Source organism: Vitis riparia, chromosome 3 (genome assembly GCF_004353265.1).
Source record: "Vitis riparia cultivar Riparia Gloire de Montpellier isolate 1030 chromosome 3, EGFV_Vit.rip_1.0, whole genome shotgun sequence".
Lineage (NCBI taxonomy): Eukaryota > Viridiplantae > Streptophyta > Magnoliopsida > Vitales > Vitaceae > Vitis > Vitis riparia.
Window position 1 is genome coordinate 18,940,742 of NC_048433.1, and position 21,727 is coordinate 18,962,468.

The window sequence follows — 21,727 nt, forward strand, 5'->3', positions numbered from 1 at the left end:
TTCACAACCCTTGGGACAATTTCATGTGTAAGGCATTATCACAAGAATGGTATTTTCTAGTGTGTCTAAAATTCATCCTCTTTTTGATAGAGATCAACAAGAAACATGATAGGAGTTGATTCAACAACCTAGATTCACCATCACCTGAATGGCCAGACTAAAAGTTCGCTATGATATTGAATCGATACCATGTATTTGTCCATTGCAAATATATACAAATCTATTAATATTAACATCCAATAGTGTTAATCAACATAAGAAATACAAACTTAGCAATTTATTGGTTAGGATTAAAGAATAAAACTACCTAATATAAATAAATAAGTTCTAGCAGAGGTATATGTATAAATGACAAAAGGCATCCTTTCAGTGTTACATCTCCTGAATTATCATCAGCACTAGTAGTTTAGAAAGAAAGTTTGCAAGTTTGACCCTCAACTTCAATTCATTGATACTTCCTACCAAATTGTCTTGACTATTAGCCTAAAATTCCTTCATGATAATCTATCTTTTCAGTAGCCATTTTTGTCATCTATACTCATTTTATATGTGATGCCCACATTGACTTGGGAGACATTCAATTCCTTGTAATATATATGCAATAGACTCATCTTAACTATATAAATGCATTTTAAAGTTGTGAGGAACTAGGAACAAACAATATCTACATAAAAGGAGTGGGTCGTTACATCATCACTCTTAGCAGGAATTGGGTTTTCTCCCCACCTAAACATGCCTCTTCCATTCAAAAACTACAGAGTATGACCAAATATGGGAGATCAACAAGAGGAATCAGAAATAGTTAAATTGAGACTAAAGTGATGAATTTTCAAGACCTATAAATGAAGCTCAGTCATACAGGGCTAAAATGATTTTTAGAGAGAGCAAAAAGCTTTGGCCACAATGTAAGAGAGAAGAGTTTCTAGGATCACATCCTGACCTGGAAAACTTCTCCCCTCCTTGGATGCACCAAGTCAGAAAACCTGTCCCTGAGGAAGACCTGCTCAAAGGCTCGCAATTCAATCATGTTAGTGGCGGGTCAAGAGCAGCTCCTAGCACAGGTCTCTTCGATTTGCATAGCACTCCATTCATCAACCCTGATAGCTGGAGGGAAAAAATCATACATTTACTTCAAAGTCATCAACTACTTTAAACCCAACCCAGATGGAGGCTTCTGCTCGAAACCCCCAGGGATGAACACAGGAAGCTGGTTTGAGGCTGAATCCCTCTTGAATCTTGACTCCCTGGGCAAGTTCAGCGCCACCCTCTCTTGGCCCTCTCTTGGCCCTGAACCCCTCTCATTTCTCAAACCATCCCTAACTGGAACAATCAACCGCGGGCCACCAAAGAAGATAGACTCTCCTGTATACATCAGCTTCTCAGATTGCTGAGCTGGAGCCTTTAACGCAGATGATGTAGATTCTTGAGGTGGAACAACAGGTCTTCTACCATAGCCACCCATTTCTGTGGTAGGGTTTGATATTCCTATTTGTATGGTTGATCTGTTTCGAGCTTCTGAAGCTGATACAGGGACTGATACATATCTTCCGGCTTCTTGGTCCCACACCACTGATGTCCTTTTCACATCTCTAAGTAGAGAAGCAGCTGGAGCAGAAAGCAATAAGGGATCAGTACTGCCTCCTTTTTGAATGATTTTTTCTTCAAATCCAGTAGAAGGATGGGTCGACTGGTGGCTGATATTAGGAAATACTGCTCTAGAAGTAAATGGTCGATCATGAACAAAGGTAGGAGCTGAGGTAGCTGCAGTAAAGTGACCCACACCATGAGCTTGTGGGAGAGGGCTTAGTGTGACCGATTCATGAACATGGCTAGGACTGCTGAAGCTACTAACACTTTGAGTCCCAGTCTCATATTCATCCCGACTACCTTGACTAGGAGCAAGAGAGTTTCTGATGGGAGAAAGTCTCAGATCATTCTTGAGTTCCTTATTTGCCCCCATGTCTGTGCTCAAACTGCTTGTGACACTTATGTTCCCACTGGAACTCAATTCAGGATCTGCTACATGGCGGTTGTCAACTGGCCGGAGAACGGAAGAGGATGCCCTCGCTTTGGCTGCTGCTCTCACGGCCTCATTTGAATCTAACTTTGCAAGCCTCCAAGCACTGATCCGGACTGGCCTTTTAGGAACCTTGTTCCCTCTTTCTGCAAATCCAGCTGCATCTGGATCCACAGTAGATGGGACCATTCCAGGATCCAAGTGAGGTATAACTTCATCCTGATACAATTATTTCAAAATGGAGAGAGAGAAAAATATATTGTTCACCATCAGATAAAAATTAAATCAAAGGAAAAAAAACAAGCGGATATGTACCAAGGCTTTCCTGTATTTGACCAATACAGGATTTAGAAATTATTTTGTCCCAGTCATTATAAGAAACTGATCAAGAAATAAATGCTAAAAATAAAGAATCAAATTGTACCAAAACAGTTAGGCAAGCATCTCAGGAATTCAAAAAACAAAAACCAAAAAGAGGTCAAGAATGATTTTGCATTGAGGAAATGATATTAAAAGCATCACCATACAGTACATGTGATACAATCAGGTTGGAGAATAAAAATTAGTCAAGGCTACCAGGAGAACTCCTTTGCATGAACTTCATGGCCCAAATTTTAGTATACAAACTACAACACCACTGTGACCTACCATCTCAGTTTTACTTTTACCATTTAAAATTTCAGGCCTCAACTCATTGGATTGAAGCTTCACATTCTTTATCCTCGAATGTGTTGACAAACATAAGCACATTAACTTTGATGGACGCATGTGATAAACTAGTGAACATTTTCAAGCCCAAATTATAAAGGTTGAGCCAACTCGTGATTCAAGACGATGAGTTGATGTATACATTGAAACCCATGAAAAAATTTTCCTTGTCAAATGGGAGGGATTCATAGCAAGAAAACAAAAGCAGCAACATGAAAACCCCACCTAGCAAAAATCCAGTGTATTTAGGATGCAACCTAAGATGGCAAAATACTCATAATTATTATACATGCATCCACATAGTTTCAATGATGTTTAGCTGCTTATTGAGTAATCATTTAAGCACATGAAGCATCCTGGGAAGAGGATGCTTCATGTGCTTAAAGCAATTTGGGAGTGTAGAACCATGGCTCAATGGTAAAATATTTGAGCAAACATGCTCTGGAAGCTTCATGCTACTTTGTAACAAATAAAAGTAAATAAATGAATGGTAACTAACTTCTAAATGACTGTACCTGATAATCAACAAAGACTCTCGGAGGGGTACACCATGCCCCCTTGTATTGCAGTCCCAGGGAACTTCCACCACTCAAGCCAGTTGTCGCTGATCCTGATGGTGAGTATAGCACATTCGGCAATTCTTCATCAACAGATGCTCCTGCTGGTGCCTCACTCATGGCCCTCATCGCCACAACATACTCATACGTTGTAATACCCTAATTCAGTGGGACGGATTGGGAAAGGGAGAGAGAAAATCAAATTCATTTAGATTGCTATGAAAATGGAACCTCTTTTTCTTCTAACCATTGCCTCATTTTTATGCTCTGGTCAGTAATTCAACACCAGATGGATGTACAATTTCAAATTTTTATTTCTTTTCCTTGATTAACCAGTTGCCAAACAGAGCATTATGAAAAATGAACCTAGTATCTGAATTTTCTCGACTACTTACCTTTCTAATCAGTATTATGTGGAAAAAGAAAAGTTCACCCAAAGGTACACAAGCCAGCAATGAAACTGCAGAACATATGACCTGTGCAGAGTGAATTCTATCATTAACATTAGAATTCTTAATAATTTATTACAATTAAGTATCAGATGTTAGCTTCAATGGAAGGCACATTTGAGATGAGATATACCACAACAGTTGCAAATGGAGCACGGGAGAAACCATTTCCAAGTCTATCAATGATTTCAGTCTCCATGCCTTTCTTATTAACAAAGCAACGCACTAGGACAGCAATACCAACTCCAACTTCGATAACAAGCTGAGAGAGAGAAAGTGGGGGAGATCCATTAGCAGTTTAAGACATTTATTTTAAAGTACAACACTTAGGCTTCTGCACATACCCAAATGAGACTGATGGCCATAAGGGAGATAAAAGTTACATAATTTTTCCTCCCCACACAATTGTTAAGCCACTGCATTGGAATATAATGGTGTTAATTTCAAGTAGTAGAAGTAATAATAATAACAACAACAATAATAATTATAGTCACAAAACAAATTGAAAGGTATTCCAGAGGTGTCTGTAAAGAGCACTTGAGAGCAAAAAAATACCCGACAATGGTGATCAAATCCATCCACACATTTGTCACAACTTCTACAGTGTTTGCTGAATTTGCGTACCTGCAACATGAAAAATTTTCTTGGTAAATAAAAAAAGCCCAAAAGGAAATATTGTTAGACCATAAGCTGCATGTGGGCATGTCTACATCATAACCAAAGTTTAATGTTAGAGAAGGATAATGAGGGAGAGAAGGGTGATTGTGAGATTTAGGACAATTTAGGACGGTGAATCAAACTTGCAAAAACCTCTCCGAAACTGAATTTTAGATGGTAATCTCCACAAGAAAAGTCATTCCAATACCTCATCTGAACTGAATCAGCTTCAAGGAATCATCCCACCCTCCTGAATACCTTTCCAAGGCCCCTCTCCACTAAGGAACCCTTACCTGACCAGAGCACCCCCTCCTTACTATCTCCTCTTATATTTCCCTACAAGTTCTTTCATATTCTATTTCACTCCATGGCAGACCTCAATGAAACACTTCACTAAACAAAGCCAGAATTTCAAATCCCTAACCTTCCCCTCCTCTCCAAGTGGCACCTCTTCTCCTCCAAAAAAACCAACCCCGGAGGTAGTCCAATTGCAGATTCTCAAGGTTTAACAAACTAATATTAGAATGATGAATAACAGGCTGATATTATGATGATGAAAGCGGATGTAAGGTGCATGGTATCATCATTAAAACTTTATCTCACCAAGTTTCTCAGATGGAAGATAGCCTTGTTCATTTGGTCTATGTCATATAAGTATGCAATATCCCTTAGATTTTAACATTAGAGCACCAATTAGGGAATAGAAAACATGTACAAGAAATATGATGGCATGGGGGAGTTGTGGAAGAACATCTGTCATTTAATAAGATTCTTTTTTCAGTTGAGACTGGGAGTTGCAGAAGAAAATGAAATCCAATTTAAAGTTTTGATTGCCAAGGGTTAGACAATGATAAGAAACTTCATTTCTTACATAAATTACTCCCCTTACATTTAGAGCCAAAAATTTGACAAGCTGAACTTGGCCTAAGTCAAGCCTAACTCATCCAAGAACCCTGGATTTAAGTTTTGACATAGGGACTGGTCTTGGGTGGAAAAGGGTCAAAAATTAAGGTTGGATTGGTCTTCAAATTAGGGGCCTTAACAAAACCAATCTTTGGTTGATCTAAAGTACATATAGCACAAATAATTCTATTATACGATTAGGAACTACTAAAGTTGCTCTTGGAAGACCTAAAAAGGTAGTATAAATTGTGGTTTATTAGTTTTACTATTATGCCAATCAGTAATCTATAAGAAAACCATGGCATCCATTAGAAAAAGCATTGTATTAATAAGATATAACTTTGAGCTGCTCAGGACTTCAAGTTTACATAAGTATATAGACATGCAGTAGAAAATTACCTCAGCATTGCACAATGTGCAGAATAAAGCATCTTCACCTGCGCCCTGTTGCTCAGCTGTACCTTCTTGTTTGCGGCAATCCTCATGTACAAACAATGCGCAGAAAATTCCTCCAAAATTACAACAAGATGATTTCCTACTTGGAGATTTCACAGGAATATCTACCTTCCCAACTTCACCCACTGAACCTTTCCTGCTAGAGTTAGCTGCTGCTATAGAACTTCTAGAAGCTGATGATGGAGAAGACTGTGGCCCATTCCCAATTTCATCAAATTTTGTGGGCAAGTCCTTGGCTGATAATCCATGCTTTGTGTTGGGTTCATCAATTGCTTGATTATCAAATTTGGACAAAATGCCAGGATCTGCCGGGTTGATTGCAGTGCACCGAACATAAAGAATGAAAACAAGGAGTGCCTGCAATGCCATAACAAGAATAAGAGGAACAGCTCAGTTATAAAGTCTAAGTTTTGCTTAAATAATGAAATCACGAAAAGGATTCCATCATATGCAAATATATTGATGTGTCACTATTACGACAGAAATGATGGTAAGAGAGTGTTACTGGAGTAATGAATAGAGATGAGGAGCCATGTATGGTCATGCTATTTAAATAAAATAGTCGTTTCTTTATTTAGGAGAACCTAAGTATATATTTTCAACAGGTATCAATCTTCTTGTCCCTCAAAATGAAGTAATGGAAATCTTAATAGAACCATTTTTCAAATCTACTTTTCTGTTGATGAAGCATCCAAATTCAAGGATACATGCAGCATTTCAAATCAGGAAGAAATAAAGTTGGATATGTAGATTTAAAATGAATTCACTTACCACCGGAGAGTAAGTGCCGATCAATGCGTACTCCCAGATCCGGCCTCCAACAAAAGGGGCAAAGAAAGCATAGAAGGCAACGACTAACAAGCAGAATACAGTGATTGCAACAACCTATCCAAGATAATACTAGATGTTCAGAAAATAAGTTCAGAAATTAGAAATATAGTTATATATAGACCATGAAAACACAAACACTTCAAATATATGAAAGATCAACCACAACAATAGACTTGTGATATTATCATTATGTTAAGCTGCACAGAAGATGAATTTCTTTTTTAAAACAAAATTTTCAATCATTTTCCAGCTTTTACAGATATAAACAGATATTGAAAAAACCACATTTCTTCATTTACCATTACAAGGTTTCTCTTCAATTTTTTTCTGTTTCTTTTCTTGCTTTTTTTCTTTTTTTTAATGGGTTGAGTGGGGATGGTAGGAGGGATGAAAGGGGGGAAGACAGAAGGTGATGACCTACAACTTCCCATCCCTGTTAGTTGTCTAAGGATATCCTACTCTTTCACTTCAGTTTGCATTTTCATGAAAACCATTATAACTTCATTATTTACAACATAAATTTCTGTTAATTATTATAAAAATTCAACTTACAAACAATAAACTATTCCAAGCATTTGTTATAAAATAATGATAATAATAATAACAATGAACAATATCCTTATCCACACAAATACACACAAAGTTGAATTCAAAGCCTTGGTCCAAAGACTTCAAAGTAGCATTCCCAGGTTAGAACAGTTGCCATAAAACAGTTAACAGTGTGAAGCTTCAAGCTAGAAGGCAATTCAAAACCCCTTGCTTGACATGAGTTATGTGCAGGACCAGTCAGGAAATAAATACCACTTGTTTATCACCGTCTCCACTCCAATGACCATTTTGCTTGTCATGTAAATCTTGAGTAGCACCTAATGGGAATAATAGCATAATGGAGAATTCTTTTGCCAGCAAGAGTAGAAAGAAGCAAGAGCATTTAGTCCAATTCATTCTGGCCACAGATTGGGGAATTTGGATGATGGAAAATGCAAAGATTTTCCTAGATAAACAAGCTTCCAACAAGGTTCCAAAGGCATTGTTGTTTCACTGCAGAGTCCATCATGAAGGAGATCAAAGATATGCAATTGAGGAGTGTTATTCGGGACTGGCTGGCAGTGCATATCTGTCGGAAGAAGAATCATTTTATCATTGAAATGCTCCCCAAACTAGCCCCCACAATCTCTTAAGGTATACTTTAAGTTCACCGGGGAATCCAAGTTGGATAGGTGCTAATACATTTTCAAAGATCATGAAGTCGATAACAATTTACCCTTCCACTAAGGAAGTCAGAATAGCTTGTGGAATAGAACCCGTGGTTCAATCTTCCTGAGAGCTTGGAGGAGGCTAGAGCTTCAGGTTGACCCATAAGGAGTATAAAATTTTGCACTCTTTAAGACGGAAAATAAATAATTAACAAGAAAGGAAAAAAAAATCAAGTAATACTGATTATATGGAACAAAGAAGTCAGCAGAGGGTACCAGAGAGATAATAGTAAGAAGACCCCTCCTCAATTTTAAACGAAGGAAACAGTTAATTTTCCCTTTTTCTAAGTTTCTATAATTATTAAAAAAAAGGAAAACTAGATGGTAGATACAAGTAGTAGTATGATGGAATACATCAAGAAGTCCAAAATTAACAACAAATTGAAAGAGGCAGTATAGACATTAGACATAACTCCAAAAAGAGCAAAGCTACAACAGGCTGCATCCTATTTTGCTATCTTGTAAGTCTCCTTTTATTCCCCAATATTTAGGCTTGTATGGGAGATCTGCACCTTCCAAATTTAGTGCCAAATTGGCCATTAAATGAAATTTCATTTCCAATGCAATGCCATATATGTACATGCAACCAGTCAAAGCATACATGTGTCTCTTCTCTGCACAATCTGACCCCCTTGGTCAAATACAATTCACATAGAACCAAATTTTGCAGTTGGGACCCAAATCTGTCCCTTTATTTCTGTTAAACATGTGCCACAAGATTTAGGCCATCAGAACTTGTGGATACCAAGAGAAAGTGCCCCAGTGATAGTGTTTCCCTTCTGAAATCCCCCATAAACAAATAGTATTGGACCTTGCCTGGTTCAGAAATAAGTTTAGCCCACAATTGTTTTCCTCAAATAAGGGGCCACACATGTGAGCGTGCTTCCAAAGGGATAAATTGAATTAGAATTTAGACCTTCATGACATAGAATCTAGGTCTAAACAATTAGGAAAGCCTTTGAGAGAAATATGAGAACCTTTGAGAATTGTGAAAGTTTGGACCAACAATTAAAAGTTTTTTTTTATAGATTTTGTGGATTGGTTAGGTTCCCCATAGGCAGTTGCTTATTTTTATATATTTACCCCTTCTGGCTTATGTTGTTTTGTATATATCATGTATACTTTATTTATTTAATAAAATATCCTTTTACCTATCAAAAAGAATCAAGGTCCAACAGTGTGCTACTTTTGCTTAGAGACAGCTGACAAACATGAACATAGCCATCAAAATAGTACACACTTTTATGAATTAAGAAATTAATTGAAAAGTAAAAAAGGGAGGACCCCATGTTCATCGGATGTAAACAAAACACTTCAAGCAGTCCATACCCCAATCAAGAAATAGATAAACACAATGCAAAATCAAAGAACTAGTTCCTAGCCCATGGAGTTCTCATGCACCAAGACATTGGCCTCTAGAAGTCTCCAAGTTTATGCACTCACAACTCAAACACCTACAAAGATTCCTCTACGTGCTCCTTTCAAATGTCCTATAATAAACAAAGGAGCTACCTTTTGTATTGCTTCCTCATATAGTCAGACCTCTTTCTGTAATTTATTTATTCATTTATTTATTTTTGATAAGTATAACACTTTCTATCTTTTATGGAATAAAAGAAATAAGACATAAGGAGTTGTTTGACAATCCGAACAACCAGATCAGGCAATTAACTCTACTTTTATGTCTTCTTTTTTTCCTGGATGGGTTAGAGTGTACATAGATGACCATTCAATGTCCATGATATGCTTTGTCAATTAGTTGAGCTCCAAGAAGAGAGCTTGTTTTTATTTTATATTTTCTTAGCTAGCCTTTTGGCACAGATTGTACAAATTGCGTGTACCTAGGTGCATCCTTTCTTAGGCACTATTAATATATTCTCTATTATTGCCTATCAAAAAATAAAATGTTCTCAGAGCTTTCTATATACACCAAAACCAACTAAGGGGCATATAGCTTTCCAAGATTCCTCATGCCTTTTCCCCATGAGTTACCACACGTCCAATGACAGAGTCCTTTATGAAAGAGAAAACCAGTAAATACCAGAGAAGGAGAAGAGTAAGTATCAAAGAGAGCCTGCTGCCTTGCAATGGAGAAGACTTCTTGCTGAATTACAAAGACAAACACCAATTCACCAAAGTCCTAGCCATCAAAAGAAAAAACCCCTTCTAGACATTTCCCTTATCAGCAATCCTCCCTACCACCCTAACTCCGCACTAGTAAATGCATGTCATGAAAGAAGCCACTTATCCTTCACTGCCAATCATGCAAATTTCTGGGAAAAAAACAAAATCATATTCCAATGATCTTGCCATCCCCTAACTCCACAAATTCACAACTAAGCCTTCTCTATCAAAAGCAGAAGGAAAGACAAAATTATCTTTAAGCATCCATTGGACCCACCAACACGCTACTAAAACCATGAAAGCATCCCAACCCTGTCCGATAACAAGCCAAACTGCACAATCCATTGGGCCCTTAAACTCCTTAGAACACTACCCCCATCTACAGTCCTAAACTTATCCACCACCAATCTTTCTCACAATCTATCCACTTTGCATGAAAACGTGGAAAGGCACTTTCTGAGCAAGATATATTAAGAACAAGGAAATCAAGCATGTTTTGTTCTTTGTAGAATCTGAAGGCAAAACCCATCTAGAAATAGAGATACTAAAAGGAAAGGAGTCATCTCCTCAAGTCTAGAAAATAACAAACAATGTCATGTCATAGAAAGCTAAATATTGATCCCTATAAAAGAAAATTGATCCTAAAAAGAGATGAGCACTCTCATTTTAAATGCAACTGAATGAACGAAAGGACAAGCTCCAATTGATAAGTAAAATACTCAACAATTATTTCTTTTCCATGATGTATAATCAAACATGCCCAAAATAATAAAACTGAGTAATCCCATCCAAAAGATGAACTAAAAGCAAAACACAAAAAGACAGAGTAAACTAGGCCGGCTGATAAAATAAAATACTCGATGACTATTTTTTTCCATGAGATGTAGTCAAACATTCCCTGAATGATAAAACCAAGTAACCCAATCCAAAACAGAAACTAAAGCAAAGCACAAAAAGACAGCGCAAACTAGCACAGCCAATAAAATCAGCCTATAACCAACTTTAATATAACACAATTTAGAAGCCCATTAAACTTTTAGAAAGAGCTCAACCACAAAAGACAGATTGAGCAGGAGAAACATAGGCATCATTCTGGAGACAAACAAACATACATCGTCTTCAACAGGGGCCCTCCCCCTCACCCTCAGCTAATCCTGCAAAGACAGCAGAGGGGGTGGGGCACACCACATCAACAAAGGTTCCAATTGGTTACAAAGAAAACAGAGGAAAATAAAAGAAACCATATTTTGAACCTTCTGTTGTTTCTTTTTCCAAAATTAAAAACATGAATCCCAACTTCAGCCAAATAGCCGTATAGAACTCGGACGAGGGAAGGTCTTTGTTTTCTTGAATCCCAAATGGAAAACCCAAGATTCAAATTTCTCATTTATTTCTTATTTTCCTTTACCTAGAGGGAGAGTAAACATGAATCCAGAGAAATAAGAAAAACCAGAAACACATTCATAAATTAGAGATTAATACAGTCACTTTTAAATCAAAAAATAATAATAAAAGCACCATTTAGAAAACAAAACCCAAGATTAAAAAAAAAATCATTTATTTCCCTTTTCCTTACCCATAGGCAGGATTAAATGCAACTCAAAAGAAGCAAGATAACCCAGATACAGATTCATAAATAAAAGCTTATAATAATCAATTTAAAATGCGGAAAAATATATATCATTTAAGACATACAAACCAAAAAATGTAAACACACCTACAAAAACTAGGAAATGACACTATTTTTAGCATTTTCAGTGAATATCCGTAATAATCAGAAACAAATCCATGCGTTAAAGCTTAAGATAAGCCATGTCACAATGCATTAATCATTCTGCACATATTAACGAACAAATGAAACCCCACATACAAAAACATGGATTAAACCCTACTTTTGGCATTTTTCAAGAAATACCCACAAAACAATCAGCTGATGAAGGAAATCCTGTCCAGGGTTTTAAAAAAGAAAAAAAAAAACTTAAAATGAAAAAAGAAAAGTAAAGAATATCATTCAACACACAAATGAAAAAAGAAAAAGTAAAGAATATCATTCAACACACAAGAACCCAAAAGCGAAAACCCACTTACAGAAACATGGACTAAACCCTAGTTTTAGCATTTCAAGAGAACCCACTCTGGAAAACACAATCATCCAATACGGAAAACGCAACTAGGGTTTTAGACAGAAATCAACACAGATTTACGGCGAAATGAGCTTTAAACCTGGAAAGTATGGGCTGGTAGTTGCCATCCATGTTTCCTCACCATCACTGCCACTTCTCAAACCCAAACCGCCACCCAAAAAAAATAACCCAGCAAAAAACCCCCGTCCCAGAGACTCCCACCTAAAGAGAATCTCCAACCTGTACTGCAAAAGCTATAATAAATCCATTTCGAAAACAAATTCCATAAAAAAAATAGAAAAATCTCATTGGTTTGGTGGGCACTTAGATTGTTGTCTGCACGCCAAAAAGAAAGAAAAAATTGAGAAGGATTGCGATGAATTTGTGAGAAAGAAAACCCAAGAAAAAGGAGAAAGTGAGAGAGAATGAGGGTGTGAGAAGTAAAGGTGTTGAAGGGGGTGTGTGGAAACGCAAATGACAAGAGTTTTGGGCGTTGACGGAGGAGGGAAAAGGGTGGTGGGGATATAAATGTCGGACCCCACTATTATTATTCTCCTGCCCCCACTCTCTCCACCACCACTGCTAACTGCCACATTTGTACTCTAAATCTGCCACAGATTCCACTGGTTTATCTGATTCTGAGAAACCCCTCCTCTGAAAGCCAAATTATATTCGAAAAAGTGAGGAGTATTGGAGAAACATGAGCTGGTTCAGACTTTAAGAGAAATTGAAGGAAGAAAAAAGAGTTGAAAATTGAGGAGCTGGGGATTGGTTGGTTGCTAGGAAACATAATGTATCTACATTTTTTTTTCCTGAAAATGAGCTTTTGAGATCTGATCTTAAATTTTTCATTATATCTGAGAACAAAAGTTACAAAACTAGAAACTTTTAGAATTAATCTATTAAAAGAGATACTCCCATTTCTGAATCTAAACTCCTTTAGTATTTTTTTTTTTTTTTGTAAATATCTTTCAAATATATTAATTATTTACATCTATATTTTGAGGAAAAAAAAATCTTTTTGTAAAAAAAAAAAAAATTGATGGTATTTTTATCCATATTTTTTATTAAAAAATTAAAAATTAGATTTATAAAAAGGATAATTTCAATTATTTTTCTTAAAAAAAAAAAAAGTGTTCAATACTTTTTCTAGAACAATTATTGCACTTTTAGCCCTATTTGGATTCATTTAGCCACAAAATTATGTAATTTTGTAACTTTTGTTGCTTTTTTTTTTTCTCTCTTTTTTTTGTTGTCAAAAATGACTTTTAAGGAAAAACTTAATATAGAAGCCATCATTTCTTTGATTAAATGGTATGGAAATTTCTTTATATTTGATTAAAATTTAAATAGTTTTACAATAAGGTAATGTATTTGCCACTTTCTAAACGAATTAAAGCTAAATTCAGAAAAAAAAAAATATATATATATATATATTATGGTAGACGAAATAAAAATTAAGTGAGATATTTTATTATATTAATTTAGTTATAAAAATAAATTACGATTTGCTTTATGGATTCCTTCTTAAAAAAAATGATTGGTATAAAATTTATTTATTTTTATTATAATAATGTGTTATCAAAAATAGTATTAAAACATTTTTATATTAAAAAAATTAAGGACCCTTTGAAATATATTTTTTTGTTGATTTTGAAAACAATAATAATAGTAATAATAATAAATCTAATTTAGAAAGTAAAAAAAAAATAATTAAAACTACTTGAATATATATATATATTTAAATCATTTAAATTCTCTACATCTATGAATAAATAAAAATAATTTATCGATCTTAAATCTATTTTTTATTTTCCTTCATTTTTTATTTTCGTTTACTTTTCCTCTTTATTTTTCTTTTCTTAGTTTTTGTTAAAGGGTTTTCAAAATGCTTTAAATCTTTTATTTCCATCTTGATCTTCATTTGGTTCTCAACTTGATAAAAAAAATTTCTTCAAAACTAAATTTCAAATAAAATAATTAATCAAAATCATGTTTAAGTAGGGAGAAAGCGAAAAAATTTTTAGAATAAATAAATTAATTCAAATAATATTTGAGAAAATAAGGTTAATCTTAGGTGAAGGGAGTGGACTGGGTTTTTAAAAGATTTTTTTAAAACACAACAAATTCAAATAAAATAAGTATAAATATAAAAAGATAAGGTTAGAGAAAACAAACACATATTTTATGGTAGTTTGACACCCCTTAGCTATGTCCACTATTTTCAAGTTCCTAATCGAGTGAGGGTTCCACTATCTTAAAGCTTCAACCAAGTTTCCAATATCTTTACACTTGAATTCTCCCTCCAATGGACTCTTATACAATTCCTTCAAATTTCTATTTACTTGAAGCTTTTAACACTTGCAAAAACACTCAAACTAATAGAGGAAAACCTCTCAACGTAGCTCAATAAGGGCTCAAATACAACTAAAATGCTAAGAATAACGATAAGGGTGCACTTAAAGAGTATGGAAGTGAAGAATTAATGCACCAAAAAGATAATGAGAGCTTTTAGGTGAAACACATGTACTTAAACAATTAAATGTGGATGTTCTTTTACTCATAAATAAAGTGAAATTCTCAATTTATAGGTTTTTAGCATTGAAAGTCAAAATGTCAAAAAGTAGTATCGATCGATTGAGTTGGGGTCGATCGATTGACTAGTCGTTAGACAATAAATGTATGACAAGTGATTGTTAGGCCTCAACCGGGCCTAGATCGGACATCGATTGGGAATGCATGACTACTATAAGAGATAAAAGGTTTTTTGCATCCCACGACCGGTCCTCGATTGACAAGGCTTAACCGATCGACAGATACCTTGTTCGGTTGACCAGTCATTTGACTAGTTCCCCTATTTTGGCTCAAAAACCCATCTTGTGTTTATTCCTTTCACTTTTAACACTTAGGCAAAATCTTTAAGAGTATTAATGAGATAAATTTAAAACGATTTGTCAATGATTTGTATAAGAAAACTCGAGTTTTAAACAAAATTTAACTTTAATAAATAAATCGAGTTTTTAAAGATGCATAAAAATATAAGAAAATTCTTAAGTGCACCCATGGATTTTACTTACATATGTTTGTTATCACCAAAATATGATTAGGAGAACCATTGGGCTAATAATATTGACAAATGCAACATATTTTATAATCAATTACCCTTGGAAGACAAGTGAATTGCATAAATGAGAAAATCTCTCATTCCTTTTATAAATAACTGGATTAATTTCATAAACCTCTCTTGAGGCTTTGGCCAAATACACTTAACTCTTATTGATTTGAAATTTCATCACATATTTCACACATTCTTCTCATTTGATAATTTCATCGGTTCCCCTATAATTCAAAATAAGAGAGGTATTTGATGAATTTTCAAATAAATGGAGGCTAATTGTATTTAGTTAAAACCTCGAGGAGGTAAGTGAAGTTATCCTTAAGGCTATGTTTGGTTTTTGAAAAATTTGAGGGAAAATGTGAAAGAAAGAAAATAGAGAATAAAAGAATAAATAAAGAAAAAAGGAAGGAAAATGAAAAATAAGTTCAAATTAATAAATTATTGTTATATATTTATTCAAACTCATTTTACTTATTTCTCTCTATTACAATAAAATTAAATAATTTAAAAATATATAAATTTTAATTATTTGATTTTTTTAAATATTTTTTGATAGTGAAATCAAACATGAGAAAACCATTTTCCTTTTACATTTTTTTCCCTAATATTTTCCAAAAACCAAACATAACATGAATAACTGCATGCTATATACATTCTGTGTGTGCCATTAATTTTACTTATAATACAAAATTATAAGTTTAATATACAAAAATAAAAAAATTGTTATGGTATGATTAAATTTGTTGTTTATATGATCATTGAAGAAAGAACATGGAATTATTAGTGATAACATTTTAAATATATTTTAATCCTATTCACTTGTTGGGCACTCATAAAGTAAATCATCATTTTAATTTGTTGTCAAATTAATAATGATAATGAATTAGAGTTACAAATAGCAAAGCAATCCACACCATTTTTCTTATTAAAATTTAGTGTTTCACAATATTTTAAACTTCAACAACACTTAAAGAGTATGTTTGGTAGTGAATTTAGAAACTCTTTTTAACCTAAAAATTGATTTTGAAAAAAAATTAGGTATTTGATAAAATTTAAAAAACATTTTAAAAATTTTGAAAAATCATTTGTAATATTGAAAAAATATTTGTAGTGTTTTTTTTTTATAAAAACATTTGATAGGTGATTGTTTTAAAAATACTTTAAAAAATAAAAAATAATATTTTTACTAAAAATAATTTGAGTAAAAACACTACCAAATGGATTTTTAGACGTTTCAAGTGTTTGTAGTTTAAATGTTTTATTTGAAAATGTTTTTATCAAATGTTTTTTTAGAAAACACTATAAGTTAAATAATTTTTCAACAATATAAAATTTTTTAAAATATCTTTTAAATTTTACTAAACATCAAATTTTTTTTTTCAAAAATACTTTTTAACCTAAAATTACTGACAAACTAACTCTTATTAGTCAATTAAAGGTTTTTTATTTTTTAAGTTTTTTTAGTCTTTAATACTTTTAATAGCGCTTCCCCTAGAGTTTTATAAGGAGGAGGAAATAGGAAACACTTCTAACATTTCTTGCAATACCACCCAAACCAATTTTTAGGGTTTTAATATAAACTAAAAATGTTTTCATCATTTTGAAAACATTGATAAACAACCTATACTCGTTTTAGAAATCATTTTTTTTTTTAGTTTTATTATGAAATACTGTAGACCCCCTTTCAGGAGCTGGGGATTTTTAGTTTTTTTTTGTAACAATAACATTGGAAGGATACCTCCTCCTCACTGGCAGCTGGCAGCATCCTAGGCAAGTGGAGGGACCCCTTTCGACACATGAGACGAGCTGGTGGAGGCAGCAAGTTGAGATGGCCAGCCATGCTGTTGGTCAGAGGTGCCATGCTTGCTGAGTGGAGCAACAGTGGAGTCGGTAGTGGCTTGCTGTGGAAGATAGAAACAGGAGGAGATAAAAGGTGAAATTTTCTAAAGGAAAGGGGTTTTTTTCGAGGGAGGAGGGGGACGGAAGCGAGAAGAGTTTCTTTTCTGGGAGAGGAGGTTAAACAGAGGCGGGGGTTTTGTGAGATCCAACTATTTTTGCTGGAGGGAGCATTCAGGTAAGCTTACCATGTATCTTTTGCTTTATTTCTTATCACTACTGTTTTCTCTTTCTCCTATAATTGTTCGGGTTCCGCTTTTATGTTTGTTTAGGAATAACAGGAGATATATCTGAGTAGCATCACTTTCTGGCTTCTTCACATGCTAACTGATCGTTTCATTCATTATCCCTCCTAGTATTGGTTTTATCCTGGGAGAGTTTTGTTTCATTTTGCTCTATGTAAAGATATAAATTGATGTTTCCTCGTTTGAACCTGTTTGCTACCCTTTCCCACCAATGCGAGCCCATTGTAGAGGCATCAGATGTGGTTTTCTCTTCATTCATATGTTATTTGTTTGCTTTTCCTGGCTCTCCTCTGTTCTGGACTCTGTTTTCTTTTTTTTGTTGTTCTTTTTATACGCTCGATCTAGGGTATGGATCGATTGAATATCAGCCAGAGGGAAAGGTTTTGGGTTTATATTCGAGGAATCCGCTGGTAGGTATGTATGCGCAGCGTGGGAAATGCTAAGCTGTTAATACCTCATCCATTTGTTTTCTTGGGCACCCGAAATGTTGGTCAAGTAGTTGGAAGATTAAGATGAGGCTTTTCTCCCACCATTGCTACAGCTGATTCCGCCGCGACTTCTGTTACATGCTCTATGCTGAGGTTCGTTCAAAGGTGTCTTTGACCAAAGTTTATGCAAGCTGGACTAATGGGTAACTCATGAAGAATATCATCAGTTGATTGCATCTGGAAAGGTTCCGAAGGGTGACACGACATTGGATGCAGTTGGCATGTGTTAATGGTGGAGCAATGGAATATGGAGATTTTCTTTGCCGCCATTGATAAGCCGCATGCACTAATGAAAGAGTTGATTCATTGGGCTTGACTGTTGAGACAATTAATGGTGCTATCCTGTAACCATTTCCCTTATCTAATTCTTGGAAAGTACCCAGAAAACTCTGAGAGGCTAAAGAATAGGGTATGTATCCTCAAAAGAGAATGCATAGATGAGCTAGTGCAAGCAGACAGGGATGGCGGAAAGGAGCTTTGTTCAGGAACTCTCTTAAATTCTGGGTCATGGGATGCTGCGTTTCTGGCTGCTGGTACTGCATTATCAGCAAAGATGCATATACTTATGGGCATGGAAAAATTGCATAGGCATTGGTCGAACCTCCTGATCATCAGGCTCAACCTGGTCAAGTTGATGGATATTGCTTCCTAAAATCATGCGGGTCCGGTTGTTCAGTTAGCTTTAAAGTCCGGGTGTGCAAAGGTTACAGTTATTAACATTGATGGACGAGACAACTGAGGGCTTCTACCACTCTGATAAAGTTCTTATCATCTCACTTCATATGATTCATGGTTCATGGGATCCATCCCGTCCACAGTCTAGTTATGTTGATGAGCTTGGTGGAAGGGAAGTAGTTGCCAAAACGGTAAAAAGAAAAGAGCATTTGAGGGGTCTGCTGTAATGGCCATGATCCATACCCACTACCACTCACGCCAATCTTTTTTTTTTTCCTAACCGTATCACTAAACATGTTCATCTCTCTAAAACCATTTCATACCCATTCCCTATTCCCTCACCATCCTTTCTTTCACTCACCACCTTTCCTCTCTCCACGTTCCCCATAACTCACTTCTCTCTCTAACATCTCTATACCCATCTCCCCCACTTATCATCCTTCTCATTCTCTGAATCTACATACCCATCCTCATACCTTTAACCTCATGCCCGTTTTCTGCTGAACCCATTTTCCACGCGTGCATGGCCACCCGAGGCTCTCCTCAAGGCCTTCATTAAAATCCCGAGTTCCACCTATTCACATGCATGAAGACTATATTTGCATGGCCACCCTCCATACTCTTCATGCACTTCACCACATCATGTATCCATCTTCGTTCATGCACACGAACCCACTGCCCTCATCATACCCACTGCCAACCAACATTACCACCATATCTATTCACTTCTCTCTCTAAAACCTACTCATACCCATCTCTCAAACTATCCATAACCCCACCCAAAACCACTTGAACCCATCATCATCTATATCCTCACATTTACCCAACTTCTCCATACTCACTGCCCATTTCATCCCGTCACCTTCTCTCTCTCTTCATCCCACCAAACTCATCCTATCGTATCACCTCTCTTATTTATCCTCCCGTCTTGCATGCACTGGAGGTCATCTTCCCAAAGGCAGGGTTGATGATGAGAGGTTCTCAAGTGATGAGGATTCGCGAAGTATGGTGAAAGCTAAGTACTCAAGTTTCCGAGGCCCATAAAGATCAAATGTCATACCATCTATAACAGCAACTATAGCAGCTCATCGGGTGTCCCTAGGCATTGAGAATCCGAGTTGGTCCACTGAAAGGATACCTCTGCCGTGTCTTAGCCATACGATATTCTGATGTTACAGTGAAGCTTGACTCTCAGCATAAAGTTCTTACAGTTAAACGTGAGCGTTTTTCTGAGTGCCAGAGATTGGGTTGATGATGCTGCCACATCAGCTGAAAGTGATAGGTGGAATACTGGAGAGACATCTGTTGAGAGGAGCAACTACTAGTAAAACTGTTGCTGATAGTGATCAAGTTGGAGGGACTGGTGGCGAAACAGTGAAGCAGAATGAAACTGTGCCAAGCGTTTTGAACAGAATCCCTGTAACGCCTGTCACCAAGAGTACACTCGAAGTTGTCATACCAGAACGCGCAATTCCCAAGCTCATAACCGGATCGAAAAACAAGCTTGCCCAGATCAGAGAGTGGTCTGGGGCTCATGTTACCCTGTAAGAAGATAGACTGGAGGCGACAGGGAAGATGAACTTGGCGTTCTATTTTTAGGACATGCAGCAGAAGCTGTTCATGCTCTTGATGAGGTGGATGGAGCATTGTCCCATGGAGTAAGTCCTGATGGATCAAGGTGGTGGAGGGAGACAGGGATTGAACAAAGACCTGATGGTGTGGTTTGCAGGTAGACGCTGATCAGGGGAGTCAGTGCTGATCATGTTGTTGAGTGGGAAGATAAGTTTTAGGAGGCTGCTGACGAGTTTCAATATAAGGAACTTGGCTCAGAGAAATCAGGGCGTGATGCAACAGGAAATGTATGGCGTGAATATTGGAAAGAATCAATGTGGCAGGATTGTGGGCTTATGCACATGGAGAAAACTGCTGACAAGTGGGGAATTTGCCGCCAGATGATCGAATTGCTTTCTGTCCATGCTCCTTCTCCTGATATGAAACTGAAGTTGCACAAGGAACTAACAAATTAATGGTGGGCGCCTCGTCTTTGCCACTGCGGCTTCTCCTTCCCTTTGTATGAGATTAGAGTAATCTGGAGGAATTGCCACACAGTCAGCGTAAAGTCTAAAACCTGGAAATTGTCTCTTCCTCAACCGGTCCCAGGTACACGTTGAGGCCTCCTTATGTAACCTCCTAAAAGGAAAACCTCCTGGAATTGAGAATGGACCAGAAGTACATGATGAGAAGGGGACCCCACTCCAGCATGCTAAGCATGGCCACCTTTGATTGGGCCATCTTTAAGACACACGTGACTCGCCTTATATTTTCATGCATGTTTTCAAAAACCCATTTTCAAAAAGAGAATCTCACTTTCAAGTGATTTTAAGTCTTAATTTTTCTCTCTCTTGTTTTTAAATAAATCTAGTTTTAATAAATCAATTCCAATCATTTTCCCTTAATCATGCATCTTTTACTTTTTTTAATCTTTATTCATATTTTCATTTTTATTTCATTCATTTCACCTTTTATTATTATTATTATTATTACCTTCCTTATTATTATTATTATTTTATCCTTGTTGTTTTTAAAATGATCCCTCAAATTCCAATTTTCAAATAGTTTTCCAATTCTTAAAAATTCTTCAAATAATTTCAACTTCTTAAAATTTTTTCCTCCTTAGGCATTTTTTTTTAGGTTCTAAATACCTCATTCTTTTAATAAAATTTGGCCGCCATTTTCTCTTCAGCGAGCCACTTTCGAATTTATTTTATATAATTTTAAAATGTTTTAAAATAAGCAAGGGTAAAATTCTGTAATTCCAAGTGATGGAATTCATGGAATTGATACATGCAAAATAAAATGGGCTTTGGTGGGGGCCCAACATCAAATGAATTTTCTTCAAAATAAAAGTGAATTTTGAGTGAAGTGTCATGCGTGCCTTCGATAATTTTGCACTCAATTTAGTGACATGTGAGCTATGTTATGCTATTTATTGTGCACTAACCTTTTTCCTTGATAGCGCATGATGATTCGTTGCCCAGGTACGCGCTCACTCCTACTCTGGTTAATTCATATTTTGCTCATTCTTTATACCTGCTTTGCTTCTCATATTGTGCATGATCGATTTGAGTATTCATCGATTTTCTTGTTGACTGCCACATCAGCTTCACTTTATTAGTAGAGATCCGACTTTAGGGACTTAGAGGGGTGCTACGGTTTTTACCGTA

At 35.8% G+C, this 21,727-nt stretch overlaps 1 protein-coding gene across 2 annotated transcripts; it reads right to left on the reverse strand.

Moving 5' to 3' along the window:
- Positions 1–607: 607 nt before the first annotated feature.
- LOC117911067 (probable protein S-acyltransferase 19) lies at positions 608–12,783 on the reverse strand. Of its 2 annotated transcripts, none has more exons than XM_034825235.1 (9): positions 12,182–12,783; positions 6,519–6,632; positions 5,691–6,104; positions 4,287–4,355; positions 4,076–4,147; positions 3,865–3,993; positions 3,678–3,758; positions 3,241–3,441; positions 608–2,236 (listed from the first exon to the last, which is right to left on the reverse strand). In XM_034825235.1, exons 1-9 carry the CDS (start codon positions 12,224–12,226, stop codon positions 1,145–1,147), a joined length of 2,217 nt encoding a protein of 738 aa, XP_034681126.1. In that variant the 5' UTR covers positions 12,227–12,783; the 3' UTR covers positions 608–1,144. The 2 variants fall into 2 exon arrangements, with proteins under 2 accessions (XP_034681126.1, XP_034681125.1); XM_034825234.1 differs by lacking the exon at positions 12,182–12,783 and adding an exon at positions 7,380–7,695.
- Between the last annotated feature and the right edge of the window lie 8,944 nt (positions 12,784–21,727).

Coding starts and splice junctions, on each gene's coding strand:
- LOC117911067 (XM_034825234.1), bottom strand. CDS start 7,523: ATGAATTGGACTAAATGCTCTTGCTTCTTTCTACTCTTGCTGGCAAAA. Junction 6,105..6,518: donor TCGGCACTTACTCTCCGGTG/GTAAGTGAATTC, acceptor ATGGCATTGCAG/GCACTCCTTGTTTTCATTCT. Junction 2,237..3,240: donor GAGTCTTTGTTGATTATCAG/GTACAGTCATTT, acceptor TAATTGTATCAG/GATGAAGTTATACCTCACTT.